Here is a 22074-nt window from a genome sequence, read left to right as displayed (position 1 = left end):
AATAGAGCTACATGGCCATTCAGGAATAGCCTGGCGTGTTCCAGGAGTGAAATCTGCATGTAGGCAGTTGTTCAAGAGTGAACAGGTAGCTATCAGTTTTAAAATGTTGTCAAAATTATTTGCAGACATTTTATACGAAAGCACATTGATTGATTGTGAATTTAAACATTTTGGCCTTTGCAATTTCTCTTCTTTCATTTACAACTTCATCTATTAAAAGACAAAGAGAATCTTCATCTTCAAAGAACTAATTGGTCCCATTATAAATTAATTATTTGCACATTTTTCCTTAAAAATAGGCTTTAGAGCATAACAAAGTCTTGTATCTATTTTTAGCTCTTCTACAGCTTAAAAAATGAGAGAATGAACTTCTTTCATGTTTCTTTCACTCCTCTCCTCTGGAGCACATGCCTTCAGAAATAACTGCCCTGATACCACATGCCAAATGATATCTTCCAAGGGAGAAGTTCGACGAAATCCCATTGATTTACTGGTTGGTGTTGTGTGGGTGTGTACCAAGGAAGAGCATTTTTAAAGGCTTTTAGCATGCCAGCTTTCATCCAAACCAGCTTAATTAAAACCTGATATTATAATAGTACCATTTGCCCCAAAATGAACAGTAGCTATACCAACCCCCACTGCATTAAGTCTGGTTAATGAAAGTAATTACAATATGCTAGTAACAGAGGTATGAGGGATGGGGATAATAAAGAGCCATTTGCTGCACGCGGAGGTCTGTGGAAGCCCCCAGTTCCCCCCTTGCCTGGTGCTGGCAGCCCATCCACGTGCCCTGGCTCCACGTGAGCCTGCAGAGGCATCTGGGGGGGACACGTGCCAGAGCCACCCCTGCCTCTGGGGAGCACATATGGCCCCAGCAGACAGCTCTCCAACTCAAGGAAGCTCGGGAGGAGTGGTAATGAAGGGAATAAATGCTGGCACTTGGAAAAAAAAAATATGTTATTTTGTTGTGCGGAAGATACTTGTGAGCGATACTGCCTGTTATTACAATTGCGTTTTTCTGAAATAGATTTGCCTTCTCCAGGCGAGAATGAAGTGAGGCGATGAAGTCAGCTTGGTCCTGTAAAGCCCCAAATCTTGCACGGCCTGACCCAAGCTGAGGCAAAACTGCCCCCAGATTTGGAAATGCTAATATAGCAGAAGTTTGCAACAGCACTATGCTGAAGCAGGAACCGCGGATTATTTTAAAGAGAGGAAGGAATGAGTTTTCAAGCGAATTTTTAGATCTTTTCCAGAACTCCCTGGGTAGCCCCTGCTTTTTGTGGTTGCTGTTTTTTTAAGCCTCGCTGTCATAGGCCATATCTTAAATACACCACCACTCAAATTACTTTTCTGATTTTGAATCCCAAGTGAATGGAAACGCACGGCTCCCTGCATGAAAACAAATTGCAATGAAGGGGGAAACTAAAGATTAGCACTAATGCACATGCTTTAGGTTTCAATCCCAAATTCAGTTAATAAAAAACCTGTTATATTTCTCCAAAACCTAACGGATGAAACCTCAATCAATAGATATCCAAGGAAGCAGGATAAGATCAATAACAGAGCTAATTTTGCAGAATTAAGGAGCAACATGAAGATTTTTAACGAGGAAGCAGACACCTTTGCAATAACTGCACTATGATATGTTGCCTAGCAACAAGATATAAAAATGATGTATAACGCCAGTAACTTCTTTCACATATGAAAACAGCACCCTACCAAGACAGCTTCATAATGTACTCTTACAAACTAAAAATCCATAGAGACCATTAAAGCCTCCATCTTCTGTAATATACTCTGTTAAACAATCATGTGTTTTTGTTAATGCAGTAAAACACTGAATTTATTTAATGATTACCCAATGATACATCAGCAGCAGCAAGCAGGAATGTTTCTATTTTAAGCCTGCAGAATCCATCCCAAGATATTGCACTTTGACAGAGAACAAATGCAATGAGCCAGACCCGTGCAACACCCAGGATGGCCGGGGAAGAGAGACGCACCGTGGATGCTTATGGGGGGCGAATTAAAATCACCCTCTGTCTGATAAAAAATAGCATTATTGGAATGCATGGGAATGCATTTACTGCTTTTAACCACTTTTTTCTGTGGCTTGTAGCTTAACACAATCTTGCTGATGGAGTACATCCTGCTTCCCAGCTCCGAAATGGGAAAGGGGAGGAGGCTGGCAGGGCGTGCCAAAGACCGGATCGTTATTGAATAACATCTGCTAAAAGTAGTACTCCAAAGACAGTTCGGCAGGACAGGGGGAAGGAGAGGACCGTCAGAGGGCGAGCTGCCGGGTGCTGGTGGGGACATCTGCAGCCCGGGCGGTGGGGGAGCAGCTGGGCCCCGAGCAGGAGCGGAGGCAGCGCTCGCCAGCCCAATTACAAAAGATGGTCCGCAGCCAAAACACAAGCCCTGCAGCCAGAGGGCCGTGCCAAGACACAAGGTCCTCGTCTCTAGGAGGGCTTGGGGGGGGGGGGGGCAGAGCGAGTGGGGAAGAGTGCCCCGCGCACGGGGGACGCTCCGGCACGTTCCCTCTGAAGCACTTTCCCTCAACCACCAGCAAAGCGGTGAGAAGAATGGCCTTAGCAGAAGAACACGGCAAGTAAAACCAGGCCAGAATAACCCAAAGTTTAGGACTGGTAACGTGTTACAAGGCTCGTTGGGAAGCCATCTCAGACAGAGCTGGGAGTAACCAGGCTCTGGATTAGGGGGCAGTTTTGCCCAGGTCAGCATTGCCCAGAGAGGAAAAAAGAGACTTTGCCTCTCTGCCGGGAGCGGGCACTTGGCTCGGGTTGTCACCTTGCGTTGTTCCTGAGCGCTCATGGTGGCAGGGCAGCTGTGAAACAGCCCTGCAACCCAGCAGCAGCATGGCTCCCGTGGGAGAATTCCCTCTCCCACCCACTGGCCCACCCCTCCCTGAGGTCCCTTCCCTGTCCTTGGAGAGTCTCCCTGCCTTTCCTTTTTGAGAGTTATGTGCTGAATATTTCCAACCTGTGATACCTGCAGATTATCTGAGGTACGTGTTATATATGTCTGGAAATGAAGCAGATGAAGACGGCACTTAATCCTTCACTGATCTCATGCCTTGAATTTTAATCTTTGCCCTGCCACTGACTTGCTTTTTTACCTTGAGCAAAACACAACGGCTCTCTGTACCTCAGCCCACCCATCTGTTCAAACGTATCTGGCGATGTGACCCTCTCTGGCTGACCCACATTTGATGGGATGGCTGAGAGTCTGCATTAACATGCGATTAGACAGTAGGACAATTTTGGACGAAAACAGTAACCATGTTGTTGCACAAAATAAGCATAAAGCATTCTTGCACCGAACTGTTGAAATTACTAAATATATACAAAGGATCATATATTCCACAAATGCAGCAATGCCAACCGGAACCAAAATAAAAATCTTTGGGATTTCAGTGCTGGCAGTGTGTTGAATTATAGGACCCCAGGTTTTGTTAGGAGCAGGCTACAGAGACGAAGCAATTGAACCTGGGTCCTGAGTAAGCAGGGAGAGGGTAGCATAGACAGAGGGGAGCAGAAGCGTGCACAATCCTGTCCAACTGCCATGATAATTTCTGCTGCAAGCCTTTGAAGGTGAAGTGCTGAGAGAAATTAAAAAGTCCCATTCTTCATGTAGTACCGGGGACCTGCAAAAGTCCAATGTCAAGAGACAAATATGATCAAAGAGAAGCTTGTGCGGTTTTCTTTAATCTAAGTGAAGGCCAACTTTTGAACTCCAACAGAGAATTTCACTGTAAAAGGTATTATTCTAGGCAGTTATGTGGATTAAAGGTAACTGGAAAGATGGAGACATTGGCGAGATATAGAAAAATATATAAATATGTAAATGCATAAAGGGAAGTCAAGTGTGACTCCCTTTCCTAATTGCCTAACATGATTCCCACTAGATGCATAAATTACTGCTCCTATTAACAGCACTATGAATAATAATCAGTTTACTTTCTGGCTTGTATCTAAATATACTTTCTATATGATTTCATCTTTTATTCAGCTGTTTAAAAGCAGAACATCTAATTACAGTTCCTATTAGTCTACATTAATTTTTTTTTTTTGCCACAGAGCATGTGTGATGACTGATTTTCTAAAAACAGACAGAATTTTTTAGCATATGGAAAAATCATGTTATTATTAATACATTCCCACATGACTCTACATTTCAATTCCCTTAATTATTTAGTCATTGCTGATTATGTCTTTTCACAATTCATTATCCCATTTCCTGCAACGTGGGCATTTTATTCATTAAGTGTCAAAATGAAGGGCCTGACCTCCAGGAAGATAATCAGGAAATAAGTGGCAGATATAAAAGGTCTGGGTTTCCCTTAAGTGCTCACTTATTTCAGTAGCTATGCCATGTTTTTAGTAAGCGGTGACAGAAACGAACTGTTGTTGGTAATTGCAGAAAGGCACGGGGCTGCCAGTCTGCGCGAGCTCTGTTTTTCCCAACGCGCGCCGCTCGCATCAGCTGATGGTTTCTGCTGTGCGGTGACAAGAATGGGGCGGCGTGACAGCAAAGCAGTATCGCTCATTGTGCAACGGCACAGAGTAACGCTGCCTTTCAAACCTTTAGCGGCGGAGAGCGCAGACGGCGGAGAGGCTGGTCGGCACTCCGCTGCTCGGGTCGACCTCGGGAGCGGGGACTTGGCAGGCTCTCGACAGCCTCAGGTGGCTCCTGCTCCCCAGGAGACCTTCAGACCACACTAAGCCTCTGGAGGGAACGCTGCCTGCTCCCTCCTGCTGGAGCCAGACCTCTGGTGAGGCAGAAAAGCCCAAGCCAGCAGCCCAGGAGGCACAACGAAGGGTCACGTTTCCAGCCTAAGGGTTAGACCATGGGGCTGGAGAGGGACAGCCCTGGGGTTTCAGACCAGGCGCTGTGCTTCAGCCTTTCACTGGATTAAAAACAGGTCCACGCTGCACCAGGATGCAGAAGCGCGTGACTCCGGACTTCTGCACCAGCCTAGCCTCAGCCGCCGATGGGCACGTCAGTGTCTTAAAAACCGACTGCTGATGGAAAAGCACCTCCCTGCGTAAGCATCGCTCCCTGGCTTCGCACGGCTGCTGCTGAGCTGACCCGTTCCAAGCTGAAGGAGCTCAGCAGACAGCCGTGTCCCTTCCAGATTTTAAAAGCCAACAATGTAAACCGTGAGGAACAGGGATGTGACATCAATGCACCTCTCTTGTCTTCCCTCTGCCATCGATTTTTGTCCAATTCTGACACAGCAAAAATAGTATCGTAACACAACCAAGTAACAACTAATCAGCACACGCTCACACACAGTAACAATTAAAATACGCCCGTGGAGATGATTTAATTGGCCTGAATAGCTGCTAATAATGCCTGGTAACTTTGCAAAGTTATGACTAAATGCTTGTGGTATTTATAATATATAAATAAATATGTGGTATTTATGATATATAAATAAATATATAAATACCATACGTACGGATATCCCCATATGTGTGAGTGCATATATACAAAATGCATATACCATGTTTTATTTATGGGGCTCCTATGAGCAAAAATTAATTTGAAAATCTTTAATAGACATTACGTTAATAGACAGCGGTTTCCTAAATAGCCTCGTAGCTAGACAAATACTTTGCTTAATGCCATTTCATTCTCTGCCAGCTGCATGCGATTTGCTTTTGATCTGGCACGCGCTTCGTTATACATTATTAAAGAGCCAATCAGCGTGCCCCTGGAGTTAGCATCCTGCCCCCTGCTTATTTTTTAACAAATTTCCTCTTTTCTTTCATACCACAGTGATTAATCATTTCAGCTAACGGCAGCACTGTTTATGATCTGAGTCAGTGACTTCAGACCATCTTAATCTCCTGTTAGGCAGGTTTTAATGTGCTGGGAATTTACTTACAAGCTTTTATTTATAGCACAGTATGCTCTCAATCTCATACAACAACAAAAACAAAACCTGCACATAACACTCGATTTCTTCTTTTAATGGTTCTGATGAACTTTTATGGGAGAGAAAAGCCCAACCAAACCATGAAACAGAAACTAAAAAGACAGCATGATAAATGCTTATTTTTCAAAACTGTCTCAGTTTTTATCCCGTTGTCTAGAGAGAACCTGTTGCCTTCCAATGTCTCTCTGCAGTCAGATCATTTCTGGTCTGGGTTATTTTGTACCCTCTGGTTGTCTGCAACAGTGCTTTTAGATGACTCGCTTATTAAAGCAGAGTCCTCTGGGGCTTCTAAAGTCCTTACTTGCAGCATCCTTATTTGCAGCATGGTTGGCAGAGAAGCAGCTTTGATTCTTCTGCTAATATTACACATATTTCCAGCTAACTTTAAGATCTATGCTGAAATGGCTGACCTCTTTTCTATGTTATAATAGCAGTTCAAAAGACTCTTTTATTAAGCCAAGTGCCTGACCATTATTGTTTTTTATTGTGCTGTAGTTTTGTCTAATATTAAGGGAAATGATTTGAGGGGAGAGATAAAGGACCAAATGGATTTAGTTATCAAAAAGTTTATGGTATCTTAGCTTGCTGCAGGAGTAGTCTGAATATATTTTTGGGGAGGATTTTTATTCTTTTCTAAGCAAAAATTATATGCCCGTTACAATGCTCTCCATCACATGGGCAGTGCCAAGGACTACAGGCTGGAGACCGAAGTCTGCTTGAGAAAATACTGAGCAAGGCACAGACAAAGTATCTACAGAGCTCAGCCAGGATGACACAGAAATGAGGTTACAGGGTCAGGATCTGCCGTGCCACTTTCCCAGAGCACTCCCTTTAGGGCCACCCTATGGAATTCTGCATTTCTAATGCCTCCAGATTTTCTCTTTTGTTTGCCTTTGGCATCATAATGAACCAAAACCCAGATTTTCTACATGGGAGAAATAATAGGCAACATCTGAACTTTGGCATAGGGGAGGGCACAGCAGCAAAGGCCGCATGCACAGTTTAGGAGATTTGTGGTCAGTGACAGAAGGAGACAATGCTGCTCTGCTCTGGGGAGCGAGGAGACTGAGGTCCTTCTGGTCCTCTGGGATGCAGAAGAGTTAGGTAGGAGCCCAGATCCACCTGCTTCCTCCAACTGGTCACTTCTTCAGTACTGTGTTTGCTTTTGCCTTTCTTGCATGTATTTTTAACCTCATAATTTTTCATCCTCGCTCATCTTTGTCCACATTTGTTCCTTTTCCTAAAGTCACACTGAGCATCCCGTTACAGCTCCTGAGCTTGTCTATCTCGTTTCTGCAGTTTGGATATCAATGGCTCAATTTGATAGACACGTTTTCATGTTCTTGATCTGTTCCCAAAGGCAGATGATCAGTACAGACTCTACGCCTGTGTCCTCCAACAATCTTCTTCTAAGCGTTGTCAACCAAACGGCGGGTGGGCTAATCGTAACCTCACAGTGCTATTACTTGTTTCTGGCTTTTTTCTTGTTGATAAGTTTCCTATTTACCATTTCCCAACAACAAACTTTAATCCCTCTTAGCTTTAGTCATAAGAAAATTCATTGTCCGTTTCAGCAAATCGACTGGGATCCCTCTGTAGTCTGTGAGGAGAGAGGCATTTTCAGAGGACAATTTGTCCCATCCTCTCTCCCATGACTACCTAGGGAGATTAAATTCATAACTTAGACTAGATACCTATCTTCAAATAACCACAACAAGGTAAGATAAATTCCATCTCAACTCATCACGTAACATTCATGCAGTAGAAGACATCTTCAGTGCTCTCATTTACTTTAGACTTTGGTAAACCTGTATAATTTAACATGTTATGCTTAGAACAAGGAACATGTTAGTGACTTCACATTTACAAATTCAACAGAAAACTATCAACTTGTGTAGAACCAGCAAGATGGGTAATAAATGTTACAAGAACAGCTTTAGGCATTGCATATTAATCGCTGTGGTAGGATTGACTTGCAGCGCCTTGGTTCTATGATCAGCAACAAGATAATTAGTAAAATTATCCTGCAAATTCATTATCTTGATTCCTTCCACTTGTGCATTTTATTCATTACATATCAAAATGAGGAGCTTTGCCTCCAGACAGATAATCAGAATGTAAGTGTCAGACACAAAAGGTCTGAACTTTCTTTAAATATGCTTTGGTAGATGTGACCTTAAATAGTCTCCGTGATACCAAGGAATTTACAGTCATTATTCCAAACAGGAGAAACCCTGTAATTTTGCAGAGAAATGCAGTTGTACATTTTATAGGCTTTCTCACACCTTAATTCTATTTTGAGATAAATGACTTAAACATTGGATAGTTGTGTGTCCTGGTTTCCTTTTTTAAAATTTTATTTTATTATATTCCTTATCGTGACTATTATTATTACTATTATTATTGTTATTATTATTGTTATTGTTAGTATTACATTTTATTTTACTTTAGTTATTAAATCTTTCTTATCTCAACCCATGAGTTTCACTTTTTTTTCCCCTCCCAGTTGTCCTTCCCATCCCACTGCGGGGGCGGCGGGGGGGGGAGATGAGCGAGTGGCTGCATGGTGCCTAGTTGATGGCTGGGCTTAAATCATAACATTCCGGAACATAATGATTTCTTTCTGGCTTAGTCTAAATTCATCTGTAGTGCTGTGCATCATTCTCCGTGCTCCTTGTCCTCCCACTACCCAGATCCGAGAACCAGCTGAGCTATACAGGGACTCCCTTCAAAGCATGCATCCAGGGGATTTGGGGCTGAAACTAGGGTGCAGGCAAGTGGCATGAACTGATTTATGCAGGTCTGTTGCCCTGCTGTACCGTTAGGACACATGTACCTCTTGGCTACCACCAACTTTGATGGAGTCAGATGGACCAACAAACAGTTTTCTCTTAAAAAAAGTATTTCATTTTGCAGATCCTTATAAAATGTTTCACATTTTAGATCTGCCAGGAGGTTCATGCATCCCTCCTGCTCGGAACTGATGTGAAGAGTTTAGCTGTCAATGCTGTGTCTGTTTTGCAAGGGGTGCTCAAACTGGCTGCCTCCGACGCTGAACTCGGGGCTAGGTGTCTGCTCCTTCTAGGCTCTCACAGGAGTCAGCGAACGAGGGCAGGCGGCAGCAGAAAGGTGATTCACAGCAGGAGCCTGACTTGTTGCACATCAGAAAAATAGTGCAGTGCTTGGCTGGACTGACCCTGCAGCCATCTGGTTTCAGGAACAGCAACAGAGCAGCGGAGAGATGAGCGGACGTGAGCTGGAGGGGAATGACTAGGGCGGATGGGTGTATGATCAGCTACATTTTGCCTTTTACCTCTGCTGGCTTCAGCATTTAATTCCCCTTGTCTTTGTCTCACAGAATGCTCCATTTTCATATAGTTTAACACACTTTAAGTTGTAGATTTCTTAAAGTGATTTTATTTGGGGATATGAGCGTCATAAAAATGCATCTGCCAAGCCAACAATGCTTTAAAATCCTTGCTTTGTATTTTCAAGACACCTAAGTTTTCATTTGTAAGACTTGATTCTATCATCGCTGCAGGAAAACTCATGCATAGGGTGAGATATGGCCTTAAAAATTTAGTAGGAGTGGTATCTTTTGTGGAAAACTTGAGGACACATTGCAATGGACCATACAATTATGGTTCCACCACAGTTAGGTACTTCTTGCTGGCCCCAAATCCTGCGTGGTTCCTAGGATGTACTCCGCAATGACTACCAATCCAATGGCTCTTGGCCAAAATACAGGCACTTGAACAGACAGAGCAAGATGCATCATGGATCAGCCCATTTCTGCATGTATTGAGCCTGCTAGTACGTGCATACACTATTTAGCTGGCATGGCTTTTTCAGTGCCACGTGACTTTTGAATTATCTTTTGCCAAGTGAAGCGTGTGAGAAGGGACATTCTCAAGCTGGATTCGCAGCCTTGCACATCCGCAAAGCTGCTGCAGCCAGAAATGCTGCCAGGGTGAGAGTACTCAAAGCACACGCATCCCTGGGCAGGCAGGCTCCTTCCCTGGCATCACGGGTTCAAGAGATGGGACACCGAAATCAAAGACTCCAGGTCTGTGTCTGTCTCAGCTGAGAACTCCCTCTACCAACCTGTGTGGCTTCTGCTGGCAAAACGGGACAGAGAGAGGGGTAAAATAACAGACTCCTGTTGGTTTGTTTTAAATCAGAACTCACTCAAACGGCAAAAAAAAAAAGAAGAAAGAAGAAAAAAAAAATCTATGAGAGCTTAGAAGACAAGATATCGAAAGGTACATACACCACAGAAACAATAACTGATAGGGAACATCCTTTACAGAAGGGAATGTTTGATGATTTGGGGAATCTGCCTATGTATAATTTATGAATTCCTTATGGCTGTTTTTTACTGTGTAATGCTTTATACTCTGTGTGCTAAGAAGACAAGGAAAATAAGTTAATGCCTGTCCACGAAAAGGTCGATAGCTAAAGATCATCAGCACCTGAATAGATCTTACCGAAGGAAAACAAAAGGTTAAGGGCCATTTTTTTCCCCTGCCTCTCCACAGGGGTCTAGATCTCAATAGCGGAAAATCCCGGACAAGGGAAAAAAGATATCAGATACTAATCCTGGGTCTTAAAAAAATCAGAGAGCCTAAGTGACTCCTGTGAGACTCCAAGGGCCCAGAGATAAAGGCAGCTTGTTTAGGAGAAGAGAGCCCGGGGGCAGCTCTCTGAGCAGGGAGACACCAGGGAGGATGAAAGACGCTGCTGCCCGGGAGGGGAGGGAGAGGGAAAGCCAGGCTGAGCCTGGAAGACAGGGTGGAAATGTCATCTTCAGATGCAAGGGAGCTGAGGGGTGACAGCAAAAAACGATGGAGAAATTTAGACGAGGCAAAGCGTGCAGAGCTCTTATTGCTTTGTCTAGAGATGTACGCTGCTTCTCCAGCTAATGGGGAAAAGCCCCAGTCGTCTAGTTTTTTGGAACGACTGCAGCACCTACAGTGGTCATATAGCTTGGAAAACATGATGCATATGGAAAATTTGGGTAGCCTGCTTGGACTAAGGGAAGCTTGCGTGCCTGTCGACCCTGTGTGGTGGTCCCAAACACAGCAGGCTGAAGACCGTCCATCCACTTGGGAAAAGTCTGAAGTGCCTGCAAGCACAAAATCGAGCTCTTGCCCCTGTTCCCAGGGAAAAAATTTCTTCGAGCATCGTCTTTCTTACACTGTAAGGCTGCTGCAGGCTCCAGCTTCCCCATCTGATGAACAAGAGAGGGAAGCAGCTGCCGCGGCAGCAACTATATTTAGCAGTCTATTCTGCTATTGATGCATATATACCTGGTTCCTATTGACTATAATGAGAATTATTCTGACAAACCACAAGGAGAATAGGCCTTTTAGGATTCAGTTCGTACTAACGAAATGTCTAAGGAAAATTACCCTCTTTTTGTCCATGCTAAATTATTCCAGCTTTTCATTAATACTCATTAAGTTTCTAAGGGTTGGCATTTTTAGCAAAAAAAAAAAAATAGTTTTCACTGACAGAAAAAAGCCACCCAGATAAATGAAGAAAATGTTTACACAATTAATAGGCATAATTTTCTCTTTTGGTGTTCAATTCAACATCAGGATCTGAAGTCAACAAAGGTTGGATCAGGGGCTACAATTTTTTTGATTGGGCTCTTCTCATTTACACTGGAATATGTTGAAAACTCAGGGCTATAATGAACCATTACATATGCATACATGCAATGCTAGGAAAATTAATAATGTCTTGAATTTGCTCAGTATTTATTCAGCATTCATGAGTAAATAACACAAACTTGATAATATTAATGAAAAAAAGCCTGTGGAAAACCCACACAGCTGGAGGGAAACTTTTTTACTGCATGAAGCCTACTTTCTCTCCCACCAAGCTATTGTCATTACTCTGAATAACTTTTTTTTCCCCAAGGGTAAAGTGACAGGCTTGCAATTTCTACAAAAATACAAATTCTGCAATACAAAATTGCATGTTTTTAACTGAAGTTTGTATGTAAGCCCTTTTATGTCTGGGTGACTTTAAGTGTAGTCAATGTTATTGGAAAGAATATATATTTTTAATTAAATTAATTTTGCTGGCAAAAATTAAGTTTTCAGAAACTGTCTGAAATGTGACGGTTTATCACCATCTTCATTTTAACCTGTACAGTGGTACTGTTTGGACGACTGAATCAGAATCCCATCATTTAAGGCAACATCAATAATATGTACATGAAATAATTGGGTCTTTTCCAAGTACCTCACTTTTGAAGCACACCTGATAGCAATTTACTTCCTAAGCTACTAAATCCAAAATAACTCTAAGAATGACACAATGCACCACACACAGTAAATGGCATTTAGTGCTAATCATAAAGGACAGATACTATGGCGTTTTGGTTGGTGAAAACTTGATCAGTATTCAGTCAGTCTCTCTTAAAATATTCTATTAACAGCACTTTGCATCCTGCAGACAAATGACTGTGTATGTTCTTGTCTTTCTTTCAAAAACAGTTTTTACCTTTGACATTTCCAAAGAAAAAAACCCAACCCAATACGTCCCAAGGGCAATGAGCTACAGTGGCAAAAAGATGCCAAAATATATAGAATAAAAAATGCTAGAGATTTTCAATCACAATTTTTGCTGTGTGGCTAGTACTGTATTCTCCAAGGTCTTTGAGTTTTTGCACAAGGCAGGAGGAAGCCCAGTGCATTGTATGGAAAAATCAGACCGCACCTCTCCTAACACACCAACAGGACCACAGTGTCCTGACCCGCAACCGTGCATGTCATTAAATCACGGACACCAGCATGGGTTTGACCGGCGCCAACTCTTGCAGAGAAAATCCCTGCATGCCCAGGAGCCTCTCCCAACAGGCAGCGTGGGTGAAGCCACTCTGCTTCGTGGCTGTAAGAGAGTTTAGCTCTTTGGACACGAGCCGTGCTACGCTGATTGGCCTCAGGGTAAGAGAACAGTTATTAGTCCATTTTACTTATTAGTATAGACATTGCAATGGAATATTCTTGAAAGCGATTTAATTTCCTTTTAGCAGACTCCTCTTTTCTCCCACAATTTCCTTACAGTCTTTCTGCCAAGTGAAGCTAACTGCTAACTCATGTGTTGCTCCTAAATATGATTAAATAAGATTAACAAAAGAATATTTGTCTCAGCTCCCAGATGAGGAAAGCTGCCTCTCTCAGACATAAACAGAGAGCTCGCTCTTCCTGGGTCAGACCAAGATGTGACAGTGGTGGGAGAGTTCCCACCGATCATCTCCAGTTGTGGAAAATCAGGCACCACAGAGGAATTTCCTAGAAGAGCATATCTACTGAAAATAGTAGTGTGGGAGACAGGAAAAGGTGCATGGGCAAAGTACATGTGTAATGTCAGCCACTGAAACCCACAACTCGATCTAAAGCAGGTTTTCAGAGACACATCTTAAGGTGGGGATGGCAGAAGGTCTGTCACCCTGCGGGCTCACAGGGCAAACCAGGGCTGTGTCCTTAGGTGTTGGGGACTGTGGGGCGATGTGCCCAGCTCTGCAGCCTACAGCCCAGAAAACACGCACGCTACGGGAAGTCATCCCTGGAAACATGGCGAAGAAAATGGGAACTTTAACTTGGGTGGAAAATACATCATATAACAGCATCTAGTTGCATCGTCTGATGAGTCTGCTTCCTTAATGCCCATTTAATCAAGGAAGAAACCACTGTCACCGTAGGGTTTACTGGAAGATGCCGTCATCTCAACTCACACCTCCTTTGTGGTCTCACTTCATTTTGAGTGAATCTTACCAAGGGGGCAGAAAGTAGGTTGTTCTCTAAAGGTGGCGGCTGAAGGCATCAAATCCCAGGCTCCCAGCAGTGTGGATATCTGCTTTTACCCAAATTTTATTCTTCTTTCATTAGGATTGATAGCACAGATCCTTACTGGTATTAATAGGCATAATTCTGTTGGCCTCAGAGGAGCTGTAGCAGGGATATACAAAACAAGGATCTATCTGGCCCTTTGCCACTAATAACAAGGAATCATTTCTCTGTATTGGAACAAGATGGTGATTGTGCCTCTTTTCCAGCTTTGTGAAACACTTGAAACAGAGCAAAAAATTAGTAAGTATTTTACTGTATTATTTTTGTATAGCAGAGAGGCTGGATAATTCATTCTGGATTCTCTCTTCCTTTGTCAAATAACAGGGTATATACACTCACTACAAAACAGCAATTTTGAAAATTAATTCCACCACATTGGCACGATACTGTTTCACCAGCCTTTTTATACTGGCCTGCCTTTTCCTAACACAAAGCATTCGCACATTGGCTACTTGTGTTCTTAAAAGAACATGGGTCTCTTTCCTCTGTACCACCCTATTTGATTCAAAACAGATCAGATTTTGCTGCATTTGAAAATGTCAATGCCCCAGCACATGGGTGGCTAATGCCACAGAAATTGCCTCCACATCCAGCATCGGGACCTAGAGGACTGAAAGGCAGATTACCTTCGAGTGGCGTTGTCATAAGTCTTGCTCCCACCATAAGAGTTTCTAGCTTGATCTCCTATTTCCACTAAACTATTTATAGTTTTTGCCTTTTTAAAGTGATATTTTTTCATTGCCACTGAGACTTATTAAGTTCAAGGTTTAAATATACAGCATACTTCAATCCTGAAACTCCTTTGAGATACTATTTTCAACAACAACAGTGACAGCAGCAAAAATCCAAGTGTGATAATTCAGGGGGGCCGTCGATGTACAACTAGTTAATGGTTGGTTGACATTATCACTGCTAGTATAGTATTTCAGTGCCATTTTACATGATGCTCTGTACCTCAGACTCTATATATTAAGGGCCAGGGAAGTGATATTTACATGTCTGCATTTAACGTGTTGGCTGTGAAGGTTGATTGACAGTCGAAAACCACAATGTGGGCAATAAAAACGATGTGCCATGCATGGTGCCCAAACCAGGAGCCGTTTCTGTTCAGATGAGCTGCAAGAAGTAACAGATCACCTAGACAGAGACTGTGATGATCTGAGAAAGCCCCAAAAGGGACAAAAGCTGTGAAAAGTAAGGAATCCCCCCCAGCCTTTTGGATGGAGAAGGAGGTAATAAAGAGACCCTGGCTGCAGCGGACACACAGACAAACTCCGAGGCACCACATACAGACGGTGTACCCTGAGAGCCGCCCAGGTGTAAGGTGTCAAGGGAATGACAGTATACACAGGTATGCTTCCTCTGTAGTCATTGCAGCTTACGTGGACAAAGCCAAAATATCTTTAGCTAGCTCCGGTACTGCTGCTAATTTTGCTCTAGCAGCACAAGGTACCGTATGGACTGCTAATTCTCACTGAGAAGCTGGAGAAGCGCCAGGCAGAGCTTGCTGAAGCTCCGCGATGCTGCCATCCACACCACTAGTGGTACCCAGGCTGGCTGGAGGAAAGCTGACCTAGGTAAATAGCTGCAGACAGCGACTGCTGTGGAAAAGATACTGTGCAAACGAGCTGGATGTCATGGTGTGGTAAGAAGGGCAATGTTAATAGGTGTGTATTGGAGGTTGGATTAGATGGCTTGAGCTATGTCTTAATGTTTCTGAGATTTAGTGCCTTCGGTGAAATGACATATTTTCCAAACACTCTTGAGTATGCTTTTTCATTTATTTGAGTAAGAAAGACAAAAAGAATAATACTGAAGAAATGCAATGAACAGTATACATCAGCCAAAACAAAGCTTTAATTGCTCTGAAATTTAGGATACTAAAAGCAAAGCCATGCTGTGAAAGTTCTGCTGAAAGACTGCAATGAAAACAAATGATATTTTATGCATCTGATACATTTTTAATATGATTCTGACACTTTGGAGTACTTCTGTATTCAATGATACTGAGCAAGAAAGGTAGTGTCAGCAAACCGGGGTTACTTCTATGTCTCCATTCCTTCTCTCTTCCCCACTGCCTCTCTTTCACCTGAAGTTGCTATATTCGTCCTGAAACTTTTCCAGGAGTTTCCCGCTGGGCTCAGTCACAAAAGCCAACCCGAATTTCCCCATGAAGGTGCCTTGCTGAGGGCGGCCTTCTCTCCTCCCTCCCAAAGTTGCCCAGCAATTTCTTTCCAGCAGTGAGACTGCAATAAAATGCTCTGCTAGTGCAGAGGTAGCTATTGCACTAGCGCCGTGCAGCAAAGTGGGTCTCGTTCCACCTGTAGGCTTTTCACTCTGCTTTGGAAAGCAAGAGGAGTGTTTAGAAATATACTGCTGATTACCATATTTGTGTTCTGTAATTCTTCACATGTCCGACTCCACCAGGAGCTTAACTGCAGCCAGTGGGATCTTACAGTCATTAACATTTACAAGGCAGCAGTTCACAGTTGTTGAACTAACAACCTACCTCTAAAAAACTGATTTTTCTCCCTTCTAAGTATTGACACGTGCTCCACTGACTGTGATGCTTATTCACAGTGACAGTGTGTTTGGTAGGATTTCATGTTTTCACAGGATTTGTCTTGTGCAGACAGTTTCTAATTTACCTCTGCTCTTGTTTTAATTCAATCAGCTGATGGAGTGCCTCTGATCTCACGGCACATATGGCTGTTCAGGTTTGAAAAAAACCCTGAATATTTGATGGGTTGATCCTTAATGCTTTCTGCTAAGGAATTAGCAAGCCTGCTAATGAGCCAAGGGATCCCAAGTGGGGAGGGGAAAAATACAGAATTAGATTCTGTTTTCATTCAGTTTTTTATGTTGCTCAAATAAGAAGTACTGTGCTTCACATATTCTGATTAGTTTCACAGGGTAGAGAGATTCAAGTAAATTACTCATCAAAGCCATCACACTTAAAACGTCCTGTTTTCATAAGTGGATATCCTGTGGCCATAGGAAGTCACAACCTATTTGCAAGGGCACCTGCGGGTGCTCACCCCCAGACAGAAGGCTCACGGCACCGATCAGGGTTGTCCTTCACTGGAAGGGATGTTTGCAGCTGGAGTCTCAGTCCTTTCACTGCCTCTCCAATTGCTTTTTCTGTCTTCCCTGAAAGAAACTCATCTGTCCTTCACCCCACACGCCATCCTGCCCCCCCCCCCCCCTGCTCCACACCATCCCAAAGGAGGTGGCTTCTTCGGTGTTAACTGGCTGTGCTTGGTTTCCTCCAGTCCTTTCTCTCCATTCCTGTTGCTCCATCAGCTTCCTGCTGTCTCTGCATCCTGCAGCCAAACACTGTTTGGAGGCCAAACACTCAAACTATGTCCGTCTCTCCCTAGTTCAACAACACCTCTTATGTCAACACAAAAAACCCCAGGGAATTCACAAGGAACATCTTCAATAACTAAAAGCTCAGCTTACCTGTGCGTTTCCTTTCAACAAAGCTACTGCGACTCTAGGAAATCGCAGCTAAGACTGTAAGAATAGCCAGATCAATCTCCAACCACTTATCTTACAAACCAAGAACTGCCTGCACTTGACACACTCCCTTTCTCCTTAAATCCATAGCAAATATATTCAGAGTGCATCCAATATTGGTTGCAACAGTTAACTTAGTGGAGAGGCAGGACTCCTGCTGCTCCCATTTTTCGCAGGTACTACAGCAAAATAAATGTTTATTCCAAACCCCACCACTTGTAACAAAATACACAGTTCCACGCAGTAATAAAATCAAATAGAAATCAGCCAAACTTACTAATCTTGCTTAGCAAGGCTGTGTTTTAGCGAGGAAGTGAATAGGTTGGCTTTGGCAGCACCTCAGGAACTCAGGTAGCAACTGCTCCAGGCACGGTGGAATAAAGGATCTTTGTGTAGGCCTATCTCTTATTTTCTGCTTCAGAGTTTTCTACCATGTCCTCCACCAACAATGCAAAAGCTTACAAGGAATTGACTTTTACAACTACTGTCAAGTAATGAGGTTTTTCTCTCCTCTTGATTTGACATTACCTCTGTAACTTGGTCTTACTGGAGTTACTTACATCGAAGGCTCTCTTAGAAGATTCTCAACCCTCAACGTGCGTGCCTGCAGCTGGACAGAAAAGTCACTACACCTTGAAGAAGTTGCTATAAATTAGTGCATGGGGTTAGATGAGGTTCAGGACTCCTGCAGTGATTATAAACTCAGCAGGAGTCCTTACACAGGACAGGTCTTGTTAATGGACCTCCTTCGGGACTGGAAGCGGTTCTGCGTCTCAGTTCTTGGGGGCTTTCTCTGGAAGCTGCTCTTTTGTGTGGAAGGATCTGTCAATTTACAAAGTCTACAGAACTCTGATACATTTGGTAAAACAACATCAAAAAAGGCCGTGGCCGTGGCACCATGTGTTGCACAAGGCAGGACAAAGACTACAAATTCTTGTCACAGTTAGTGCAAAGTAAGATTTGGTGATTTTAAAACTATGCCTAAATTGATTTTGCAAGTCCAGGTCAGATGTTAGCTCTGGCCATGTCCTGAAAACAGAGGGTGACAAGATCTGTGCCCAAACCAGCATTTGCCTCCTTTCACCTGCTGGGGGAAGGAAACACAGGGAGGCAGATGGAGCAGATTAGGGCGACACTTTCTACTGTCCTTGGTCTTGACTGGGGAAACACGGACATGCTGTGGAAGAACCTATCCCTTGGAAAAGCCACAGCCTGACTTGTGCAGGGAACACACTATCTAGAAAGACAGGATGTTTTCTGCTTTCTGTTGTGCAACAGACAGCTAAAACAGGGTGCAATGTTCTTTAAAAACATAAATTTTAAGCATCTTCTAACTTTTGCTGATGCTCCATGCAGTAGAGTGGCCCTTCATATAATAAACACATTTCAGTGCGCCAGCCACCTTTTCTGAGGGCAACACAAGGATTGCAGCTCCTGTGGCTTTTCATTGTCTGTCTTTGGGCACCCGTAGGGGAACTGCATATATTCTGTCTGAAAAGAAGCTAAACTTTGGCTTTACTATGTGAATAGCACCTCCAGCAAAAACATGGAAATGGCTTTCCTTATAAACAGTCTGTTTCAGAAAACCAGAAAATCTGTGTTAATACTGAATGGGTCTGTTCAGGACAAAAAGAGGGCACGGAGAGGGCTGGAAAAGTCTAGATGCCAGTAATTTACGAAGTGAGTAGCAATGGCACATTATTACTGTTGCTGTTTTCACTAATTATCAGTAACAACAACCACTGCTGATCTGGTTTTGTATTGTGAGAGTACCTAAGCACTGCTTTTGTACTACACAGCACTTCCCTGACACAGAAAGTTCACTTTTCAGGACGAAATGGGTGTATCCGACCTGACCAGGCACTACAAGGTAGAAGTGGAATAACAATATTCAGGCATGAGAAACCATGGTCTATGCCTGACCTCACCCCTGTTTTTCCACAGTCCTTGTGAAAAAGGAGGCTCTTAAGAGAGCATCTAAAGGTAGGTATGGAGCTAACTGGGAAAGTGTTCAAAGCTCTTCCCAGATCTGGTAAGAAGCATGGGAGAAATTAATTGATGTAAAACTTAGCAACATTGTGATGGAGGCTAGTATCACCAGGTAAGCTAAAGTGGGAGCTTATATATTAGCATGGACTGGTAGACTTGAGGCCTTAAAATCGGAGACAAATAGCTGTACTTGATTTGATAGAGAAGGAGTGGTGAGATGTACAGACAAATGTCTTTGGGGAAGATGTCAAGGTAGGAAAATGATCTGTGCAGCAGCCTGAATGCAGGTATGCAGCATTGCATTTGTCAAAACCAAGGAAAGGATGTTGCAGCAATCAAAGTGTGTAAGGAGAATTTGGACCTGAGACTTATACCTTTGTGAATAAAGAGCTTCAGCTAGAAATGCTATGGAGTAACAGTCTGCAAGATTCACGTGTAGTCTTAGACACAGAGACCCAAGGGAAGTTCAGAATAGAAAGCGATACCCAGGTTGCAGACCTGGAGGATGGGCAGATTGGAGAGGTTACCCGTGATGACTGAGTACTCGTGAGGACAAGAGCTAGGGGACGAGAACAGTACGCTGTCTATTTTAGCCATGCTAAGCCTCAGCAGATAGTGAGACATGGATGCGAAGTGTAGCTTTTGAGCTGTGGGTTGTTTTATTCATTTTTTAAGCAAAGTGAAAGAATTTGTGAATAAATCCACACGAACAAAAGGGTCCTATCCATCCAAGGATGTCCTGAATGCTTCATCATGAAGCTTCACAAAAATGCTTCTTAAGGAACATTTCCAAGGGAAAAAGAAGAGAGCAGCAGCTGTGTTCACTGGTTTGGAGATGCATCTTACCATCCCTAGTCATATAGTGCATTTTTCTTCTCAGCTGGGGTCTCTCACATATCCATGTTCCTCTGCGTGGAAGGAACCATGTCTCTTCTACGTTTTTTGCCTAATTGCGGAAACCTAAGGAGGAAGACCACCTTCTTTGTTCATCTTAAAAGCCTTGCATAAAAAATGGGTGAATGAGCCTCACATCACATCATGGATTCATGATATCTGCTACTAATTTGTAACAAAGCAGCAGGGACTGAGGCTAAGGCTTGTTGAATATGTGGTTCAGTCCTACAAAAGCCTACTTTGTAAACGTTAGCTAAGTAAAAGCTCTGCCAGTGAAGTCATAAGCAATACATCATCATCACCCTTCGGTAAACTCTTTGTCCAGTTTAAGAATTAAAAGCTGTATTTAACGTATTCAGGGAGAATGGAGAAATGCCTTTAGAAACAACAGGCTTAATGCACTACTAATCTCTAAACTAAATATTTATAGCCCCGTAATTTATAAACAATCTGAAATATTTGGGTAGTGGATATCCAAGAGGTAGAAGCACACACAGTAATAGGGAGGTTTTACCATTCCATCTACCTTGTTTTGTGTTTCAATCACTATTATATCAGATTTAAAAGCATTGCAAATTATTGAATTATCAGTTTAGAAAAAGAGCCGAAAAAAACACGAGTTAAAATATATGGAAATGTTTCATTGTTTATAAATTTGTGTGCCTCAGAAAATAATCAATATCAAAATTGATTCAAGCCAAGATCTGTCTGGATCTGTATTAAATTGCTCCATGGAAATAAACTAGAAATTACTAAGATAAAAGAAATAATAATGAAATATGGAAATAACTAAGGATTTTGCACATTGTCATTATATAATGGACATAATGGACATAATGACATTACATAATGGATTCTAATTAAATCCAGGTGGAAAATGACCTTCCTAGACCTCCCTTCAAAATTAAGATTTTTGACAGTCATGATTAATGGAAACATGCACTTTGCATGGTTTGTAAACCTGAAACATCATTGTACATTTCAGTTTATAATTTATCCCATTATCTGCTTCTGCATGCATGAAGGTCAGCCGTACTGGCACAAAGTAGCAGTGAAATTCAGAGGCTCTGAAAGGTTGTTTTCACAGATTTTTCAATTATTTTTCATGAGGAAATAATTTTGCCTACTTTTCCCTTAGAAAGATGACAATCTAAAAGAGTAATATTTTTAACAGCAGTAATTGCAATATTCTTGTTATCCTCTTGTCTTTTTAGAATAAACAAAATGGCACTGGAAAAAAATGTTTTTTTAAGGATTCCTACCCGCAATATTTCTTCAATGCAGCTGTTATCTCCTGTTCCACTGTCCTGTAAACAAAATGAGAAAACAGTTTGTTTGTGTTTTAAAAAGAAATAACAAATAGCAGGTTTGAGGACATGGTTGTCACATGAAATATATTCCAACCTCTATTACAGTTTCGAAATGAGGCCAAGTCTTTCCAGCATCTGAAAAGTTGCACTGCTTAAAATTCTCAAATTATTCCCCATCAGCACCGCAGGAAGATGTAATATTTGCAGCGTTTACATATGATTGCAACATATTTGTATAAATTCATAGGATTTTATTTACACCACTTTGGGTGCGGTTCATGCTGTTTTGGCTATGCTGCGTAGGAGTAAGCATAAGCAAAACAGTTATTGCATGTACATAGATCCAATATGTGCATTTATTTACATTAAATAAATAACATCTTTCCGCATCCTTTGTGCAGGAAGGACTCTGCAGTGACACTGCCTATGTGCAGCCTGACGATGTACAGGGTAGATGATGTGATGCCGAGGGGAGAGCTGCAGAGACCTGCAACACAGGCGGCAACACCGAGCACGGGCTAGGCAGCACAGCAGTCCT

The 22074-nt window shown here is 42.6% G+C and overlaps 1 protein-coding gene across 1 annotated transcript in view; it reads right to left on the bottom strand.

The window, feature by feature from the left end:
• AFF3 (ALF transcription elongation factor 3) overlaps window positions 1-22074 on the bottom strand; it is a 327940-nt gene that overhangs the window by 154744 nt on the left and 151122 nt on the right. The window contains exon 4 of the mRNA XM_049834235.1: window positions 21489-21533. Within this exon, the coding sequence (XP_049690192.1) occupies window positions 21489-21533 (45 nt within the window). The remainder of the gene's footprint in view (window positions 1-21488; window positions 21534-22074) is intronic.

The sequence above is a fragment of the Accipiter gentilis genome, chromosome 31 (genome assembly GCF_929443795.1).
Source record: "Accipiter gentilis chromosome 31, bAccGen1.1, whole genome shotgun sequence".
Classification (NCBI taxonomy): Eukaryota; Metazoa; Chordata; class Aves; order Accipitriformes; family Accipitridae; genus Astur; species Astur gentilis.
The sequence above is the reverse complement of the archived record's forward strand: the minus strand, read 5'-3'. Positions and strand labels throughout refer to the sequence as shown.